This window comes from Heliangelus exortis, chromosome 1 (genome assembly GCF_036169615.1).
Source record: "Heliangelus exortis chromosome 1, bHelExo1.hap1, whole genome shotgun sequence".
NCBI classification, from domain to species: Eukaryota; Metazoa; Chordata; class Aves; order Apodiformes; family Trochilidae; genus Heliangelus; species Heliangelus exortis.
In genome coordinates this window covers 168,517,534-168,535,812 of record NC_092422.1, presented here as the reverse complement: position 1 = coordinate 168,535,812, position 18,279 = coordinate 168,517,534, and the positions used below count along the sequence as shown (strand labels likewise).

The 18,279-nt window shown below is 35.8% G+C and overlaps 1 protein-coding gene across 6 annotated transcripts in view; it reads left to right on the top strand.

Moving 5' to 3' along the window:
- PPHLN1 (periphilin 1) overlaps positions 1–18,279 on the top strand; it is a 66,590-nt gene that overhangs the window by 15,340 nt on the left and 32,971 nt on the right. For 3 of the 6 annotated variants that reach the window (XM_071733586.1, XM_071733583.1, XM_071733584.1), the window contains exons 6-9: positions 9,838–10,094; positions 13,802–13,884; positions 15,784–15,903; positions 17,916–18,035. In XM_071733586.1, coding sequence (XP_071589687.1) covers positions 9,838–10,094; positions 13,802–13,884; positions 15,784–15,903; positions 17,916–18,035 — 580 coding nt within the window. The remainder of the gene's footprint in view (positions 1–9,837; positions 10,095–13,801; positions 13,885–15,783; positions 15,904–17,915; positions 18,036–18,279) is intronic. The other 3 variants (XM_071733587.1, XM_071733589.1, XM_071733588.1) reach the window with 3 other exon arrangements.

Genomic DNA, 18,279 nt, shown 5'->3' with positions numbered 1-18,279 from the left:
AAGGATTGCCATATTTGTAGACAAAGTACTCTGCATCAGTAGTAATGTTGGGTCATATAATATTAGAGTTCTGAGAACTGCTTACATAGGAAATTTTGAATATCTCAATTTGTTGGCATGAATTACATTTTCCTTTGTTAATGAAGGAAACTATGAGTACTCTTTTGCTTACTAGTTGTTAGGGGTTTTTTCCATGCTTTGTGTGAAATTAGGAAGTAGTCTTAGTCTAGTCTTTAATACCAAAGCATTTGTTTATATCACACAGATCTGCTTGTCTGTGGAGTGCACAGGAAATATTTTGTAATAAATAGGGATAATAAAAAAGTAATTTGTTAGATGTTAGAAATTACAGAAAACTGGCAAAAATTGAAATTTAATTTTAAACAATTGGTCATCTGTGAACAACTAAGATTCATCCTAAGATTCATCAGGCAGTTCTATATTTTGTTTTAGAAATCTTTTGAGTCAAAGGCTCGTTGCCTTCCCTCTGAAAATTTTATGTAGTTTTCTGAGTATGAAATATAAACTTAATTCTTTCTTGTGGTAACGCATAGTAAACCCCAATTTTTTTTAGGATAGATAAACCTTCACAGTGAAATCATGTTTACCAAAAGCCATGGAGAAAACTGGTAGCTATGTGGGGGATAGAAGCCCATTAGTTGTGGCTTTTTTATCTCTGAACTAGATAAACTATATATTACTAACTATAGTTCTGCTTCCATTTGGTGATTCAGCCCTTGCAGGTGCAGTATGTGGTGACAGGATGTTCTAGAGGAGTGGTCTGCAGACTCTACACTAAGAAGAAAATTGTTGTTTGGCAAGAATGGTTATTTTAAACCAAAACCTTTGATGAGAGAGTTTCCAGGTGGAAGTTAAGGGTCACTGACTCTTCTTTTGATAAAGCAGGATTTAATATTGAGGATTGATGTGTCACAGGCCAAGGCAGTTATCTTTACATAATCAGTGTGCAGTCGCCTTTAAATTACAGGGTGTAGCTTTTTCTTGCCACACCCTCCCCCACACTCCCCATCCCCTATGTATTCTTTAATGAATGAATGAAACACTGACCTTGTTTAAATATTTTATACTAATTTAAACCAGTGTATTATACTGTGGGAGGTCTTGAAGCTTTGTTTTTAAACTTTCTTGTAATGTAAACTGATCTTTGTCTTGCTTATAGAAGAGAAACTTAGCCAAAGGGATTTATGAGATTGTGCTAAAACATATATAGTTCTGCTGTTCTGTTGCAATATTTGACAGCTCTTAAGGGACACCATACAAGAACCTTATTCTTTATTTAAAAACATATGTGAAGGGAAATAAATATGGCAGTCGCCCAAAGAAAATGGTCTTGCTTTTGATGGAGATTGATAAGCAGTGTTCTAATAATTTTCATTAGCACATGCCTTTTTCTTTTAATAAATAAATGAAATCTCTACCAAAACATTGAACCTCTCAGGTATTCATACAAATTACTAGAGTAACTTGTTTGTTCATATATGAATTTACAGTTTCCTTACAACAGGTCATTGTGGTCGATTCATTATACCTGTCTACAACTCCAGGCAAGGACTTGTCTGCTGAAATCTTTAGTTCAGAAGACCCATTTGTATTAGGCTGCTAGCTAAATTAGTTTACCTTGGCTTACGATATTTTGGAGGGGCAGAAGGGGGAGTTAGAACTTTTTGGAACAAGATAATAGGTAATAGATAACTTAAAAGTAGATTTTAGTTTACACTAAACATGTAATGACTTCATATTACACTTCGTGTCTTATGCAGCAGCCTTACTGATTTGGTAAGTTACTACTTTTTCTTTGAGGGCTGTTATCTGCTCCCCTGTCTTTTTAGCTCCTGTGTGCTTGAGACCAGCAATCTGTTTGCAAATTGATACTTATGTTCTATAATTTAATTTTTATTACTTGGTCAAAGTTATATATGTCTAATTGTAGAACTAATGCTCTGGGTTCCTTCAGGACACAGGTTTTTATTTTGAATGGATTTTAAAAACCCAAATCCTCTCATGTCCATATCATTTACTTTTTAAAACTGCCCTGTACTGAAGTCTATGTATAATTAAGAACAGTTCAGGACTGTCTGCTATTGCAGGTCAATGCAATTGAAAGTAAAAAAGGTTTCATTTCAGATGAATTATCATCCTCCATTTAGCTTGTAACCCAGAGACTTAAAACAGTGTATGTGAAGACTGGCTGTCTTCTTAGTAAGAACATTATGTCAAACTGAGTTTCAGTTGTTATTTATGTTGATATGCTTTGACCTTCTTGGTTTATATCTAGAATTTTACTAGAATCTGAATTCAAAGTGTGAGCTTTATTGAAAACCTATTTTCTTTTATTTCTTTGCAGAATTTCACATTTCAGTTCTCAAAAAATATTTGCTTTCAAAAAGTGCTTTACTAATTTTTTTTTCCTTTTAGGGCATGTTGCAGAACTCTGATTTAATTGCTTAAGTAATTTCCATCTTGGATTGAGATGAGGGAGTTTAAGCTTTAAATGAGCAAACCAGCATATATTATTATTTTAATTTCTTTTTCTCTTAGTAATTTTTCCACATGAGCTTTTGAGGTTGATGCAAGAATTCTGCCATTCAGCCAGGATCCTGGAACCTCCTAAAGGAGTCTGAACTCTGATTTTTTTTTTTTTGATTTTTTTTTTTCGACTCCTTGTTGATGGGAGACTCCTTTGATTGTTGATGGTAGTAGGAAGGTGTAGCCATTCTATTTCACTTCAGAATGCTGTCACGGAAGCTTTGTTTTTCTAATCAAAATATTATGAAATTTTTCATTTGAGGCAACTGTCAAATTAGCAGAATTTTTTTTTTCCCCTGCTGAGGTTGTAAATGTAAAGTCTAGTGCAGCTGAGCTTACTTTTTCTATGAAACTTCAAAGGGTTCTAAATCTTGGTTTTAGCTCCTGCTGAGAGCCATAGGATGAAAATAGGTAAGATTGTTTCCAAAAAACATACTTAAAATAGGTGATTCAGCCTGATTCTGTGTGTGTGGTATTTCTCACACTTTGAAATGTTTTTGTTACATTTAAAAATAGTCTCAATGTTGTGACTCTAAAGATTGATGAAATAGTCTATGGACTAAAACCAGGTTGTTACAGTCTTCTCAAATTGCTTTTTGATATTCTTAAAAACCCATCTTGAATTATTGTTGAATGAGGCACAGCTAGATAGTAAAGTGTCTTGTGACAACAAATACAGTAAAGACACCAAGCTGGATAACAAAAACACTTGAAGTTCTCATAATGGCAGTTCTCAACTGCTTTTGTTTTTATTCAACTTACTTTTGATCCAAAACAATATTGTATTTTAAAGATCTATGGCTTTTTGTGTGTGTGTGTACAGCTGTTTCTCAGTGCAGTTTTTGTAAGGTTGTAAATTGGTCATATGCAATAGTCATAATCTTTTTTTTTTTTAACATTGCATGGGAAGTGTTTACGATGGTTATTATTATGCTTTGATACATAGTAAGGAAAAATTGGTAATGTGTGCAAACTCAGTTAAGTTTTTTCATAACATTGATTTGTCCCTCCAGATTAAGTCATGTTATGGGAAAACAATTATTTTCTGCTTATCGATGATGTTTACATGATGCTAATAAAGTGTAAGGAAGACCTTCTGTTTACAGAACCAGCATTCTAAAGATAAAATTTTGTACCTGTATGCTCTAACAGCTTGACTAACACCTCACTTTAAAGAAGACTTTAAAAAGCAAACTCATCTGGTCCAGTTTTATAGCTAACATTATAATTGGACGGTAGATGGTATCAAGCTAGCAAATTAATGCTGTATTGAGAAATAATGAGGCAAGCTCCCATGGATAACACTTGGCTATTCTGGAGAGGTTTTCTAACAAATAATGTTGAAAAACACCTTGGTACTGAGAGATAAGAGGATGGGAAAGAGAATGGAGTCCTCCTTACAGTCCAGACAGCTACTGTTCTGGTGGGCATCTAACTGAAACAAGGACCAGCCAATGAATTGCTTTAATGAATGTAGGGTCAGGATGGGGAGTATGGTCACAGGGGACTTGTCTTTAGTTTCCCTTAGGAAGATATATGCTTCATCTGTTAAGTTCCAAAGACTTGTTTGTTATAGCTCAATATACGAAACATTTCAGGGAATTTTAATTCCCATGGAGAGAGGGTGGGAGTCCTAGGGTGAGCTCTGCTTAGCTATTGTTTGTTTACATGAATGCAAGTTGCTTCCCTGCTTGTCCCCTCTCCCCCTTAACTGACAAAATGAGATGTGCTGTAACTTTAAGTAGAGGAGAGGAAAAACTTTGGTGTTACTGACAGTATAGGTGTCCTTTTGTTAAATATTTCTCTGCAAAGAGAAGGTTTTCGATACACCATTTCTACCCACTTCTCCATTTGAGTGTGTTAGGATATACATCTGAGGAAATGTTAATATGTAAAGCAGTTCTGTGAACACATGCCATTGGTATTGTTTTTTAAAAGTGATGCTATTTTTGCATGCTAACAAATTATTCTTCATGTTAGTCTTTGCATATGTGCATAACAATACAGGGTTATATCCCTTGTGTATGAAACTTCATAGTACTAGTTTGTGAGTTGATACCAAGTGCTTTTCTCTAAGTGCAACTGAATTTTGGTGCCATTACACTCAAGTGTTGTGTCAGCCAACTTTGGGGATGTTTTTCTCTTCCAAAATATGACTTTTAACGGTTGCACTGTGTTAGATGAAGTCCTACCTTACATAGTCTGATATGCCTAATTATTTTTGGCAATTATATTTGAGGGTGTGTGTATGCAGTTTGGAAGTAGAATGGAAATCGTATTTTAAAGTGTTGGCTTAGGGAATCATAGGATGGTTAGAGACATAAGGGACCTTTCAAGGCCATCTAGTCCCATCCCCTTCTGTTGGGCAGGGACATCTTCAGCTAAATCAGGTTGCTCAGAGCCACATCCAACCTGACCTTGAATGTTTCCAGGGATGGGGCATCTACATCCTATGGGCAACCTGTTCCAGTGTTTTACCACTCATTGTAAATAATGTCTTATATGTAGTCTGAATCTATCCTCTTTTAGTTTAAAAACATTATCCCATGTCCTGCTGCAACAGGCCCTGCTAAAAAGTCTGTGCCCTCCTATCTTACAGACCCTTTAAGTATCAAAAAGTAGCAGTAAGGTCACCTTGAGCCTCTTCTTCTCCAGGCTGAACAATGCCAATTCCCTCAGACACCGTTCACAGGAGAGGTGATTCAGTGCTTCAGTCCTCTAAATCATTTTTTGTGGACCTGCTTCAACAGGTCCATATCCTTCCTGTGCTGAGGATTCCAGAGCTGGATGCAGTAACTCCAGGTAGTCTCTCAAGAGCAGAGGGGCAAACCAGTTCAGATTGGGTGAGGTAGTAAACTGCGTACGTGTTCTACGATTTTTATCTTGATGCTTTTTTTAAAGAATTTTGTACATGGATTATGTAAGTAAGGCAAAAGAGAACGTTAACAGAGAAGTGAATTACCTTCTTAAAAACCTCTTTCTTCAGCTACTGTTAGTTTTATTCCTGTCTATAACTTGTTTCTGTTAAACAATATTTGGTTTAAAAATTTATCTTTAAATGAATATATTATTCACAGCCAGAATACTGTGTCTTCAGTGTTGCTTAGATGTGGTGCTTAGGTTCATGGTTTAGTGCTGGTTTTAGCAGCATGCTAGCAAAATTGTTGGACTACTTAGTTGCTACTCTGTTGAGAATTTTATTCCTCAAGTTAGATACCTGAACTGCTTAACTGTTCTGGTATGATATGCTGCTCAGGAAGTCAAGGGTATAAAATCTGGTCCAATGGCAGTGTCTGCCAGTAAATATTTTGTGTCTGCTAGTAAATATTTTATCAGTGAAATTCTGTGCTGTTTTCATTGTTTTAGCTGTTAAGAGAAATTGCAACTTGGTCCATCACTTTAAGTAAATACACACTCTGGAACTTTAGACCTATGGTTTACTTAGCATATTTTGTCTTTATTGTGCATACAGTTGCACAAAACTGTTAGCTCTTCATTGGAACTAATATCAGTGTTTTTCTGGGCTCTTAACTCATTATCTTGTACTAGTTCCTCTGTCCTTGCCTGTTTGCATGACCAGTTTCTCCCTGTCAGATAATAGAGTTGGAGTTTAAATATACTTTTGTTGTTACCTTCCAGCAAGTTTAGTAAAGTACGGTAGAAAAGAGGGTAAAGAGGAGTGTAATCTGATTTCCAGTTACAGTTGAAGTGCATAGCTTTACTAGTCAATTACAGGACAGAGGCATTTATCTTTAATGTTACTATGATATTCAAGTTAGTCTTTATTCCCTGATCTCTCGTGACCCTGAGAGGTGGTGGTGGGAGAGAGTTTAGTACTTTACATATTGAGTGGGGTAAAAAGTGGCGTCAGTGAGGAGTTTCAGTGTTTCTAGATGATGACTTTAGTAGTACAACATGAAGCATAAGAATCCTGAACCATAAATATATTTTTAATTTTTGTTAAAAATTTGGTATATCTAGTTACCCTTCTCTACATGGGATTTGCTACTGTTTTGCAATGCCTATTTCTTTTTATGTTCAAACAAAAAGCTTTTGATAAGATTACTCTAACTAGACCTCTATTACTATTACTCTATTATTCTCTAGCTAGAAATGTTAATTTCATTTAAAGGAAATGGAAATATCACAAGTACTGCAGTCACTTGCTTAGTGCAATTTTCAAAGCCAGTATACATAAGAAATCTCATAATTTCAAATGTTCAAATGAAAGCTGATGAAACTAGATGGAATTAATTACAAATACAATGGTGTACTTCACTGTATTCTTTTTAGCTTATAATGAGCCAGTATAGAGATCTTTGGAACACGGCAAGGTGTTATAGTCAGTTTCTGAAGCAGAACTGAAGTAAATTGTTGTTTTGTTGCACAAACGTGTCTTGCATACTTGGGAAAGAAATGAATCCTGAGAGAGAGGATGGTGGCTACCACCTACATTTTCTTAGAAGATGTTAAAAGTAAGAGTGTTTGCTTTTTGGATGCTTTAAAACAGCAAATCTTTATTGAAACTTGAAGGTCAGGGGTGTAATGTATTTTATCAAATGTTTTTCACATCATCTGAGTCCAATTGGTAGCTCTATTAGCCCCTGCAGTGTTCTGACAAGGAAAGCAAGAGGATTTTTTTTTTCATTCTTCCTTACCCTTGCCTTTGTATTATGACATTAAGAAAGTGTAGTGAGTTAAGCATGGTTCAGATCTTTCCTATTTTATCTCTTTGCACTGAAGCCTGGTGTCTTATGAGATAATAATTTCTTCAATTTATTTATAAAATTGTGTGAGTCACTTTTAGACAAGGTTAGTAATCAAGCCCAAGCCTTTTAATGGAATGTCTGACCCCGTTGACAGTAGCAATAACCTTTCTTTGGTAGAAGGGGTCACATCACTTTTCTGTTGGCTCTTCATCAGGGTGATAGACTGCACTCATCTGTGAATTACTGAAATAACCTACACTCTGCTCTGTAGCAATATACAGCTGAGTTTTTAGTCTCTTCAGTGCACACTTCAGAAGTGTGGCTTATATCCTCTGTGGCTGGACCACTTTGTAGTGTAGTTTTAGTTGAAAAGATGGATGTAGAAGTCTGAGAGAATAGTAAGCGTAAAGTATTGTACACAGTTGTCCTTTAGCAAAAATTGAGAGTGAACCAAGACTCCTGTTACCAGAAAAAGTTTTCCCTGATTTGCATGTGATGTGCTTTCATGTACCCAAGTACACCTCCATTCCAGATATTTCACAGCTAGCACGTAATTGAATTTTGCCTTTATGTACTCTTAAAATCGTGGAATCATAGAATGGTTTGGGTTGGAAGGGACCTTAAAGATCATCTAGTTCCAAGCCCCCTGCATAGGCAGGGACACCTCCCACCAGACCAGGTTGCTCAAGGCCCCATCCAACCTGGCCTTGAACTCTTCCAGGGAGGGGGCAGCCACAACTTCCTTGGGCAACCTGTGCCAGTGTCTCACCACCCTCACAGGAGAGAATTTTTGCCTAATGTCTAGCCTAAATCTCCCTTCTTTAAGTTTGAAACCGTTTTCTTTTGCCCTGTTGCTACACACTCATGTAAGTAGCCCTACCCCAGCTTTCTTGTAGGTTCCCTTCAGGTATTTCAAAGCCACCATAAGATCACCTTGGAGCCTCCTCTTCTTTAGGCTGAACAACCCCACATTCTTCAGCCTGTCTTCATAGGGGAGGTGCTCCAGACCTCTGATCATTTCAGTGGCCCTCCTCTGAACACATTCAAGGTTTTATATGAAAATTTTCAAAATAAAGGTGCAGTTTATTTTCCTGATACTTTGTGTGAGGTTCCACTCAGGTGAGCTGAAGGATTGTCTGTATTTTTACTGGCTATGCCCCTGCACTGATGATTTTTCTCTTGCAGAATAACCTCAGTGGTTTCTGTGAGATGTTTGCTCCCTGAAGCAGAACCACTAGTGCAGATTTGCTTTCCAATGTAAAACTGAATCAGAACTGTATAAAACACATCAGTGTAGCAGAGTTTGTGTTGCTGTGGTTCTGCCTGTGTAGTTTCAGTAGTCCAAAGCAACTTTGGCAGACTGAAATCCTTTGTAACCCATCACAAATATGGGCTCATAACATGCTATAGGAATTGTACACTAGAGGGCTTTTCTCTTTCTCTCTACCAACATAAAATGAGCTACATCTACTAAATGAGACCACCACGTCTTTGCTCATCTTTGAGATATTTCCTTATTTAAAATACTGGATTATGATGAGAAATAGGAGAGAAAAGCAGAAAAATAAGGAGCATTCTGACTTACTTTAAAAACATTGAAGTATTAATTTTTACTTAATTCTGTGGAGGCACTTGGTTCTCTTGGCAGTGTGTTTTCTGACCAAGGCAAATGTTTTTTAGCTTTGAGCTTCTTTAGGAAAAGTTCAATTTGATACTTTTTTTTGTTTTTACATTTTACGTATTTATTAACATAATTTGCAGGTAACCAGGACATTTAGAGGTTGGTCTGAAATAAAAAATAATGGAGAATTAGTGGAGACTTTTGGTGCTTACCAGATTATGATTTACAGTCAGCTGGCTTTCATGTAATATTGAATGTGTCTGTGGCATTTTTAAGTAATGTTAAAAATTAATATTATAGTATTGTGAAAGACTCAGAATTTTTAGTAGATATGAATCTTATATTTTTATTCAAGGTTTGACATTGGATGGATACATAGGCATGAGGATAATCTGCAGTTTTCTTTTTGTCCTTACTGGAAATAAACTGAAATCCTTTAGTGATATTTCCCATAGGAAGGTGTGCAAAATCAGTAGAGGGACTTAGTCCCTTGAAGGTAAGAGTAACAGAAAAGTAGAGCTGAAAAACAGCTAAATAATGGGAGCATTATTAGCATATGCATTTTTAGCTTTTGTAAATTAAGACTTAATTTCCAGGTGAAGTGGACCGTTGAGTGAAACTGAAGCAAATAAGTGAGAGTCCCAATTTCCTGAATGTCTCTAGTATTTTGGCTGTAGAACTGAGAAATAGAAAGGAATTAGCTTGTAATGAGGAAAATGTTGACTAAAATCTGAAAAAAATTACACATATATATATTTTTTTTTCTACTTTCCCACTTGATTTGTGTTCATTGTTTAGTACTCTAATAATGCTGAGGATTTCAGATATGTTTTGAAGATGACAGCTAACCTATTTGTATTTACCAGACATAAGATGTTATATTTGGATTATCTGTAGTTACCATATGTTATTATAGGAAGGATAACCAAGTAATTCTTATTTTTCTGGTTTTTTTCAAAGGGAAATCAGAGATGGCTTCAGAAGAAAAAGCTTCTATCCTTCTCATTACATGAGAGAGAGATCCCCTCATAAGAGGGACTCTGCTTTCTTCAGGGAATCACCAGGGAGCCGAAGGGATTCTCCACACAGCAGATCTGGCTCGAGTGTCAGCAGCAGGAGCTACTCTCCTGAAAGAAGCAAAGGCTACCCTTTCCATCAGTCCCAGCATAGCAGAAGTATGTCATCTTTACATAAAAGAAATATTTCTTCTCAGCAAGGTAATGGTGGATGAATGTTGACAACTGGTTGGTGAGGTGAAACTGCAAGTTTCACCTGCTTGTCACTGCTGTATAGCCCTTTTTCTTTACATGCTGTCTGTTACAATCAGAGAACAAGGCAGTTTATACCAGTTTTTTTCATTGTATTCTCTATTCCCTTATGAATTTCATGTGGGAGGGTGTAGGTGTTATTTCAGTAGCAGCTCTAGACTGTAGGAGTTTCAACTGTGCAGCTTTTTCTATTACAATATGTTGCTTTCATCAGCTGCTTCTGTTACTTCTCTGCCTTCATTGGATTCTCTTACAAGAAACTTTGCTGCCATCTGTAGAGGATGACAACTTCTTCCTGCAACCAGGGGGAAAGAGTGATTTAAAAATGGAGAAATTAAAGTGCGTACTGCTACTTGTTATATTTTCAGAAGATGTTGTTAGAACTGTATTTATTAGGGATTTGAAGCTGGTTGTTTTTTAGCAATTTCATCAGGTTCTCTCAAATCTTGCTTTTCTCAAAGCAATGTGAAACATACCTCATTTAAGTGTATACAGTGTATATTCTGCTTTTTATAAACAGAAATGTAATGAATCATCTGTTTTGACAATATTTAAGGTTTTCCCATTTAAACGAATTGCAAAAAGAATTCAAAATGGCTTTTCTTAGTATATTACAATCTTACCGCTGCTGTTAGTAGAGCTCATGTAGATTAAATTTATTTGATTTCCCTTTCTGCAAATGCTTTCTACTGAACTATACAAACCTCTAGTTCCTTTTGGCAGCTTAAAAAAAATTAAATAGATATTTTTATATTCACTGATAAGTATGTTGTGTACTTCCAGAGTGGCACACTAAATCATTATGTAGCACTTGCCAAAAAAAGAACTTGTGGAGTTTAGGTAACATTGCTTAAATATTGAGAAATCACTTCACACTTACCTTTCTACCTCATCATTGCAATTCTTTTAACATTTTGTAGCAATACTTAGTGAATATGGATTCCTGTAACTGTAGGAGAGGAAGAGAAAAATATGATAGTGAGCTAAATTTGTCTGAATGTAGATGTGCAGATTATAATTACCAAGAACAGGAAAAAAATGTTGTGAGACACCTTATTAAAATTGCAAATATTTCAGGGGTGTCCTAGTATTCTGAGTTGATTTCTCCACAAAGCAGAAAAGATGTTGGTCAAGAGAGGAAATTACATTTAGCACTGTGGCTCCTGGGCTTTTTTTTCCAACTGCATTGTTAAGCACCTCTCCCCATCATCTTTAAATCAGTTTTAACAGACCAAGTGGCTTCTACCCCGTACTATTTCTTTGTAAGTGCCTGCTCCCTGGAAAATAGTACTACTAAACTGTTCCTTTAAATGACTGAATTAAAATAGCCTATTTGCAAGGTATAAATGGCTTATATAATAGTTTTAGAATCATGTTTGAATATCATTTGTCAAAGGCAAGTTCATTATTATGTATTTAAAAGGAACAAAATGGGACATATTTATGTCAGCAGTACGTTTTATTATGTACTTAAATGGCTTTACAACATGCAAAGTATATACTATTTCATACAGAACATTGAACACCACATCTTTTAAAATACCAGAATACTGTTCAAAATCATGCTGTCTGAATCAGTTGGCCTGATGACTTCCATTGAAGGGAGAACACCCCATGCTCGAGCCCTTCAAAGATTGGGATAGATACAAAATTTGAACAGTACAACTGGGGGAGGTTGTAAGCTCAGTGGAAGAGGCTGGAGAGCAGAAGGGTGGTATTCCTTCACCAGGCTACTCTGCAACAGAGGGAGATGCAAGAAGGCAAGTAATGGTGCTCAGAAAGCATCATATTTGATTGTACAAGTAGGGTTTGTGTGTTCAGAATAGCCACATACATTCAGAAAAAACCCCAACCTAATAATGTCTGTAAATTAAATGGTGGTTTCTCTCACTCATTAACTTTGAGTTATTTACTGCCACTTGTACCAGTTTATTTCATCTGTTCAAGCACAAATTTAATCCACTCAACTGAGATAATCTCTAAAGAATCCAGAGTGATGAAGGAGACATGTAAGAGGCAGAATTAAGAGTGGTGTGTAAATTTAAAAGGAGTAGCTCATCCATGGGGCTGGAAAGGTGATATCACAGTAGCAAAGCTTCTGCGTTACTTGTTGGTATCAAGAGACACACTGTGCTTTGGGGAGTCTGACAGATATGTGACATTATTATTTCTATTTTCACATCTTTGGTTCTATATACTTTGTACTCATAAGAACTTTTAATTGTTCACAGTTTTTGCTTTTCGTTTCATTGTTAAAGAGCTTTTTAAATTAAAGGCATTTCATAATTTGTTTTTTGTTTCATGGCTACTAGAAATTCATAAATGAGGCTGCTTGCTGGGGTTTTAAATACGCTCTCCATTTGGCATCATCTCCAAATTGAGGGTTAAAGTGAAATTTGGAACATTTGCTTTTGCCAGAGTAACTTCCCCAGCTATTTTCAGAACCATTTTTTAAAAGACTCATCAGTAGATATGAAGATTTTGGCATTGATTAGTAGGTCTTCAGCATCATAGCAGTAACTTGCTTGCCTCTCAGTGTGTAGAGATGAGCAGAAATTTAGTCTTTGCTTTGGAAGGAGTAAACAGTATGGTATGAAATATGGTATGAAAATATGGCAAAAGAGTAGAAAATCAACTTTTCAAATAAGTCTTAAATTTTCAGTATGCATTTTGCATAGATATTTCCTGATGTTTTTGTGTAGCTAGTGGTATTTTAAAATGCACAACACAATGCAGTCTTTTTTATGTCATTGATAAAAAATAGAATAGCTCAGCTGTTAAGAATGAAATGCCATGTTTACTCTTTATTGCTTTGACTCATTCAATTAAAGCCATATTTGTTTATAGTTTTGCTAAAATAATTTGTATCCCAATTTTCATAAGTATTTGACAGACTTTTAAATTCATCCCTTACTTACTTGTATTGATACAAATTTAATGGAAGGTAAGGTAAGTCTAAGGTAAGTCTAAATTGTTTGCCATTTGTGAACAGTCAGCCATTTCACAATGAGTGTAAATAGTCAAGTTAAATTAGGCTTACTGACAGCACATTTGCTTTGTGTATTTACCTTTTGCAGATTCCTTGGATGTAATCCATGGACTCCAGGTTGAAAACTAGTAGTTTACACTGCAACCAGTTCTGCTGCTGCAGGCTGCCTGTAACCAGTCTGTGGCAAGGCTGTACACAGCACAGTGGATTTGAATTGTCATTTTGCCAAATTTAACCCTTGCAAGAAAAACACTGATCACCACTATCTAACTGGTGGTTGGTGTAATACAGGACTGTTTCCCATGGCTGGGCTTTTCAACATACTGTCACCTGCTAAACCAGTTCCTACCCTGCCTGGTTTCCTGGAGTGATTGACTGGTGTCTAATGCTTCATATGTTTATATTATTACAGGAATATGAAAAAGTAAAATTACATCATGTTGCCAAATCATATTGTTACACTGGGTTTTCCTAAATATATGAAATATATTTAGAGCTGTATATTTCTTCTCTTTGTGAAGAGAAGAAAGTATTATCAACATTTATCAGATGCTGAAACTTGTAGGTTTCATGTCTGAATGGAGCAATTTTTTCTAGGTCAGTAAGCCTATTTGGGAGTTGGATCTTCAATATAATTTTACAGTCATGAATTTTTCCTTAATTGCAGGTAAAGAGAGGACATCAGTTCAGTCACTGAAAACATCAAGAGATGCATCACCTTCAGGCTCCGTAGTAGTACCGTCATCAAAGGTGAATTTTCTTTTGAAGTGCTTCTCACTGTAATTTCAGATTGCTCATTGTTGTTGGATTTTTTTTTTTCCTCAGTTGGAAGGAGATACTGTATGGAGCTGTTAAGGAAAGGAGCATCCTGAATTACTCTGCAATCAGCAGAGAATAGGTTGCTTTTATTTGGCAGGAGGTGCTGATAAAGCTTTGTATCTGATTACAACAGCAAACCTTTTATTCTGTATCTTATATATTCCAGTAGAAAAGCAGTTATGTATGTTTAAAATTGTTGTTTTCCAAAGTCCAGCGTGTGCTGGAAAAGGAATGGGGAGGAGAGAAAGAGGGAAGCAGTTTTTAGAAGCAACAGCTCAGTTGGACAAGCCTGTATTTGCACTGAACTCCATCCTTCAGTGATTCCTAAGCTGTGACTAGATTTGGAAACTGTGGTGGAGTATCTGAGTGACTGGGGAGATAATGAGAATAGCAGCGTTGGCTTGGAATAGGGGCTGCTGGAGGATGTGGCAAGAATGATGGTGTTTACTTGGGGAGGGAGCCACACTGGAGGATAGCTTGGTAAATGCCTGTTTATATAACATTGCTGTTTAATTTCCTGTTAAAAAAATCTTGTGAGCTGAGCACCAACTACACAATCTTACTAATTAGTTAAATGGACAGACTAATAAATACTAATGAGCAATCTGCATTCAATATTGTTCTAGCTGTTCTGTGACAGCAAAAACATTTTCTTGCCACCGGCTGCTTGCCTGTAAATTATATTTGAGGTTAAAATGAGCACTTCTACAGGAGTATTTTCTCTAAATTATTGAGAAATATTTTAATGAGAAATAAAGAAACAAGACACTATATTGTTCTAAGTGAATAAGGTCTTATTAAAAATTAGCATTTGCCCTAAGCGGCATGGTATACTATCCTGGTTCTTGTATTTTTCATAAAAGCAGTGAAATGCTTAAATCAAAATAATAAAAAAAAAAATAATTGCAAGAAAGAAAGGTACTTTGTGTTGTGAGAAGGTGAGACTGAAGGAAATAATTAGCTGGGGGAAAAAATCAGGCCTTGGTTGTGCTATATCATTCTAAGCCCTTATCCCTTATGCAGTTTGTTAGAACTGCTGTGCTAGGCAGCAGCTAATTGCCGATATGGAGTGAGGTGTATTTTTAGCACTGTAAATAGTGAAAGTAAGATAAAAGTTAATATAACACAAGTTATATTAATTTGGGCTATAAAATAAACTTCATGATTAGTTCACCTATTTTGTTTGCACACTCAGCATACTGTATCTTAATTCCAAATCCTTGCTTAATACAAACTTTTGAGAACAAGGAGGCATTGCAATATCTCTTGCTCTTGTATTAATATGCAGTGTGAGCTTGAGCTATAAAGTATTCCTTAAATGTTCTGCTTTCCTCTTCTGTCAGTTTTTTTTGCCAGCAGTTGGCCTGTATCTGCTGGCAGTGGCTATCCACTTCATGTAAGCACCACGAAATAACTTTCTGGTTTATGGAAATAGTTTCCCCAGACAATGCAAATATTTATTGGGTATGCATCAGCTGCAGAAGTTGATGTACTTTAGTGATCTTTTATTGCTTTTCTCTTGAAGTCTGAAATCTGCTTGTAAATATACTGTTGTGTATATCGACCTCTCAGGTTGATGGCTGGCTTACACTGGCCAGTTAAGATTAAAGGATAAAATTTTCAGTGCTGTAACAAACTTATATGCTTCTACAGCAATATGTCTTTTAACAAAAGTAACTATTTGCAAATCTGAAAAGGTATTCTTATCTGACTTGTAATTAATTTTTTACATATTCATGCATGGGAATGAATGTATTTTGGTGTTGTCTGATCATAGCCCCCTATATTAATTTTCTATAGCATGAAATATTTTGTGTTTCTCTTTAATAGCTGTTTGGACTGCAAGCTTTGGAGGCTTTAACCAGCAGAAAGCAGATATGTGAGACAGGGAAAGCTTCCCAGCAAAGAGAGCAGAAAACTGACAGGTTTTTGAGTTATCATATGCGTAAGGTAAAAATAGAATAAAAGACACCTCTGTTTGAGGCAGGGGGAGGTTTTGTTTCTTTTTATGAGTTGCCATAGAAAAATCATAGCCATTCAGGTTAGAAAAGACCTGTAAGATCATCCAACCCAACCTTTAAATATACTAAGTTGTTAATTTCTCATAAGTTTGCAGTCTAAGTAAATATGTCGCTGTTCTTCAGTTCTAGTGTACCCATGGAAATACCATTACTTTATTACATAAAATGCACTCAGGATATGTATTGACATGTGACCTATAGAAAATTATAAACAGGTTCCATTCGTTGTAATCCAGTAGATATTAGAGTGTTTAGTTTCTGTTTATGGCTTGTGGAAATGCTCTTAAGTCATGTGAGATTTTATTTGTCTTTTCATGGAAAGCTAACTGTTGGTCACAAAGATACTCATCTTCTTTTGTTAGTACTGGACAGAGCTACATTTGAGGAAAGGGAGAGATTTGTAATAATACCACCATGTAAGATCTTTTAGCAGCTAGGGAAAAGTCATTCTAGAGGTAGAAGTCAGGAATTCTATGGGAAATAAGAACACAAGGGGAAAAAAATGGGCAGCAGATAGTTTGCAGTGAGACTAGTGTAAGAATAATGGTATAGTTTGGAAATATGAGCTGAGCTAGTTACTCATTATATTACCCCTTTCTGTTAAAAACCCTCTTTGTACCCTTGCATATTGAAGTTTGTCACCTCCTGACTTTGCTGGTTACAATTCTGTAATCTACAATTATAGAAAATGGGATTCCTATTTAAACATTGTGTTGCACTTCTGTTCTGGGTTCATAAGGGTGGTGTCTTCATGACACAGAATCCTGGAAGGGTTCTGTGTATTCTATATTTATTTCATACTACAGTAGGAAGAGATGTTTGGATAGTATTTTACGTGAGGTAAGCACAAAAGGTCTGAAGATCAAGCAGTTTTATTCCAGGTCACAGTACTTGCATCCTCTGGCTATTTGTATTATTTGGAATGAACTAATGATAGAGGGAGGAATGCTGATTTTTTCATTTGTTGTGTGGGTTTTTTTATTATTTATTTTTTATTACTTGTTTGGGTTTTGTGGGATTTTGTTTGGTCTGGGTTTTTTTTTCCAGTCTGTTGTCTAAGATGGAACAGGTGTTGGGTAGAAATTCTGACAGTCTTTTTCAGGCAGTAGGATTTTTGTATTTCTTTTCATTATCCACCCTAGTTTTGCAGTTATTAATACTAGAGTTATATAGGTTCTTGGATGGATGCTGCTATTCATACAGTTAATTCAAATGAACTACCAATGTATTAGTAACAAGATTTATAAAGCTTGCTATTCCTAACATGTTTTTTTATGTGGGTATTTTGTCATTGTCTGTTGCTCTGTTAGTAGAAGCCAAATTGTATTCTTAGAGAGAAATCAACTTTTAAATTTTATACTAACATTTTCATCTGACTCTTATAAATGATCCACATTCCTCCAGATCAAAAATAATAAATTTTAATGAAAGCAGCTCTGGTAATTTAAAGTATGTTTAAAATACTTTTCATCCCTTATTAGCAGGTTTTATGCCCTACACAGTAGTTAATAATTTAGTAGAAATTATTTGCAACCCCTTATGCCTGAAAATCACGTTGAATTAATAGATCACACTTGTATCTGACTTCTTAGTCCCTATTTGAGCCATGTGTCCTTAAACTCAACTGGTCTCATAATTTTTCTGTTATCTCTATCCCTGGAACTTAATAAAACTGATCCTGAAAGTATGGTACTTCTTTAAGGACTTTACTGAACGTAATTGAGTTTTTTATCTTTTTTTTTTTTTTCTTCTTTATCTGCTCACTCATTATCCACTTTTTTTTGTTAAGAAATCTGTCAGCAGATGAAATACCTTCAGCTTCTGTATTTCCTAATTGAATGTATTTCAGGGATCTGAGTAACTGTAGTTTAGTTTTGAAGATGTTCTGCCAGGTGTAAATATATTTCATGTTAAACCTTGACCTACACTGTTTTTGTACAGACCCTGGAAAAGAGCAACAGACTATCAGAAAAGGAACTTGCAGAAGCTGCAATCAAGTGGGCAGCTGAAAAGGCAGAAAAGGCTGATGAAAGCAATTTACCTGAAATAACAGAGTATGAGGTAAGACAACTGTTACAATAGGCTTTTTTTTTCTGTACTCTTAAGGTGCATTTTGGAACTTATCCCTGAATTTGTCTGCCTATGCTGTTAAATGCTTGTTGAAAGGGAGAAGGAGGCAAAAGCCTTGTGACTTATTTATTCAAATATGCAAAACCAGAGTAGGTTTGTTAGTATGATTTGAATTCATGTTGAGCTACAACTGACAAAATAAAGCTCCAGCTCTCCCAGGGACTCTCCAAGAAAC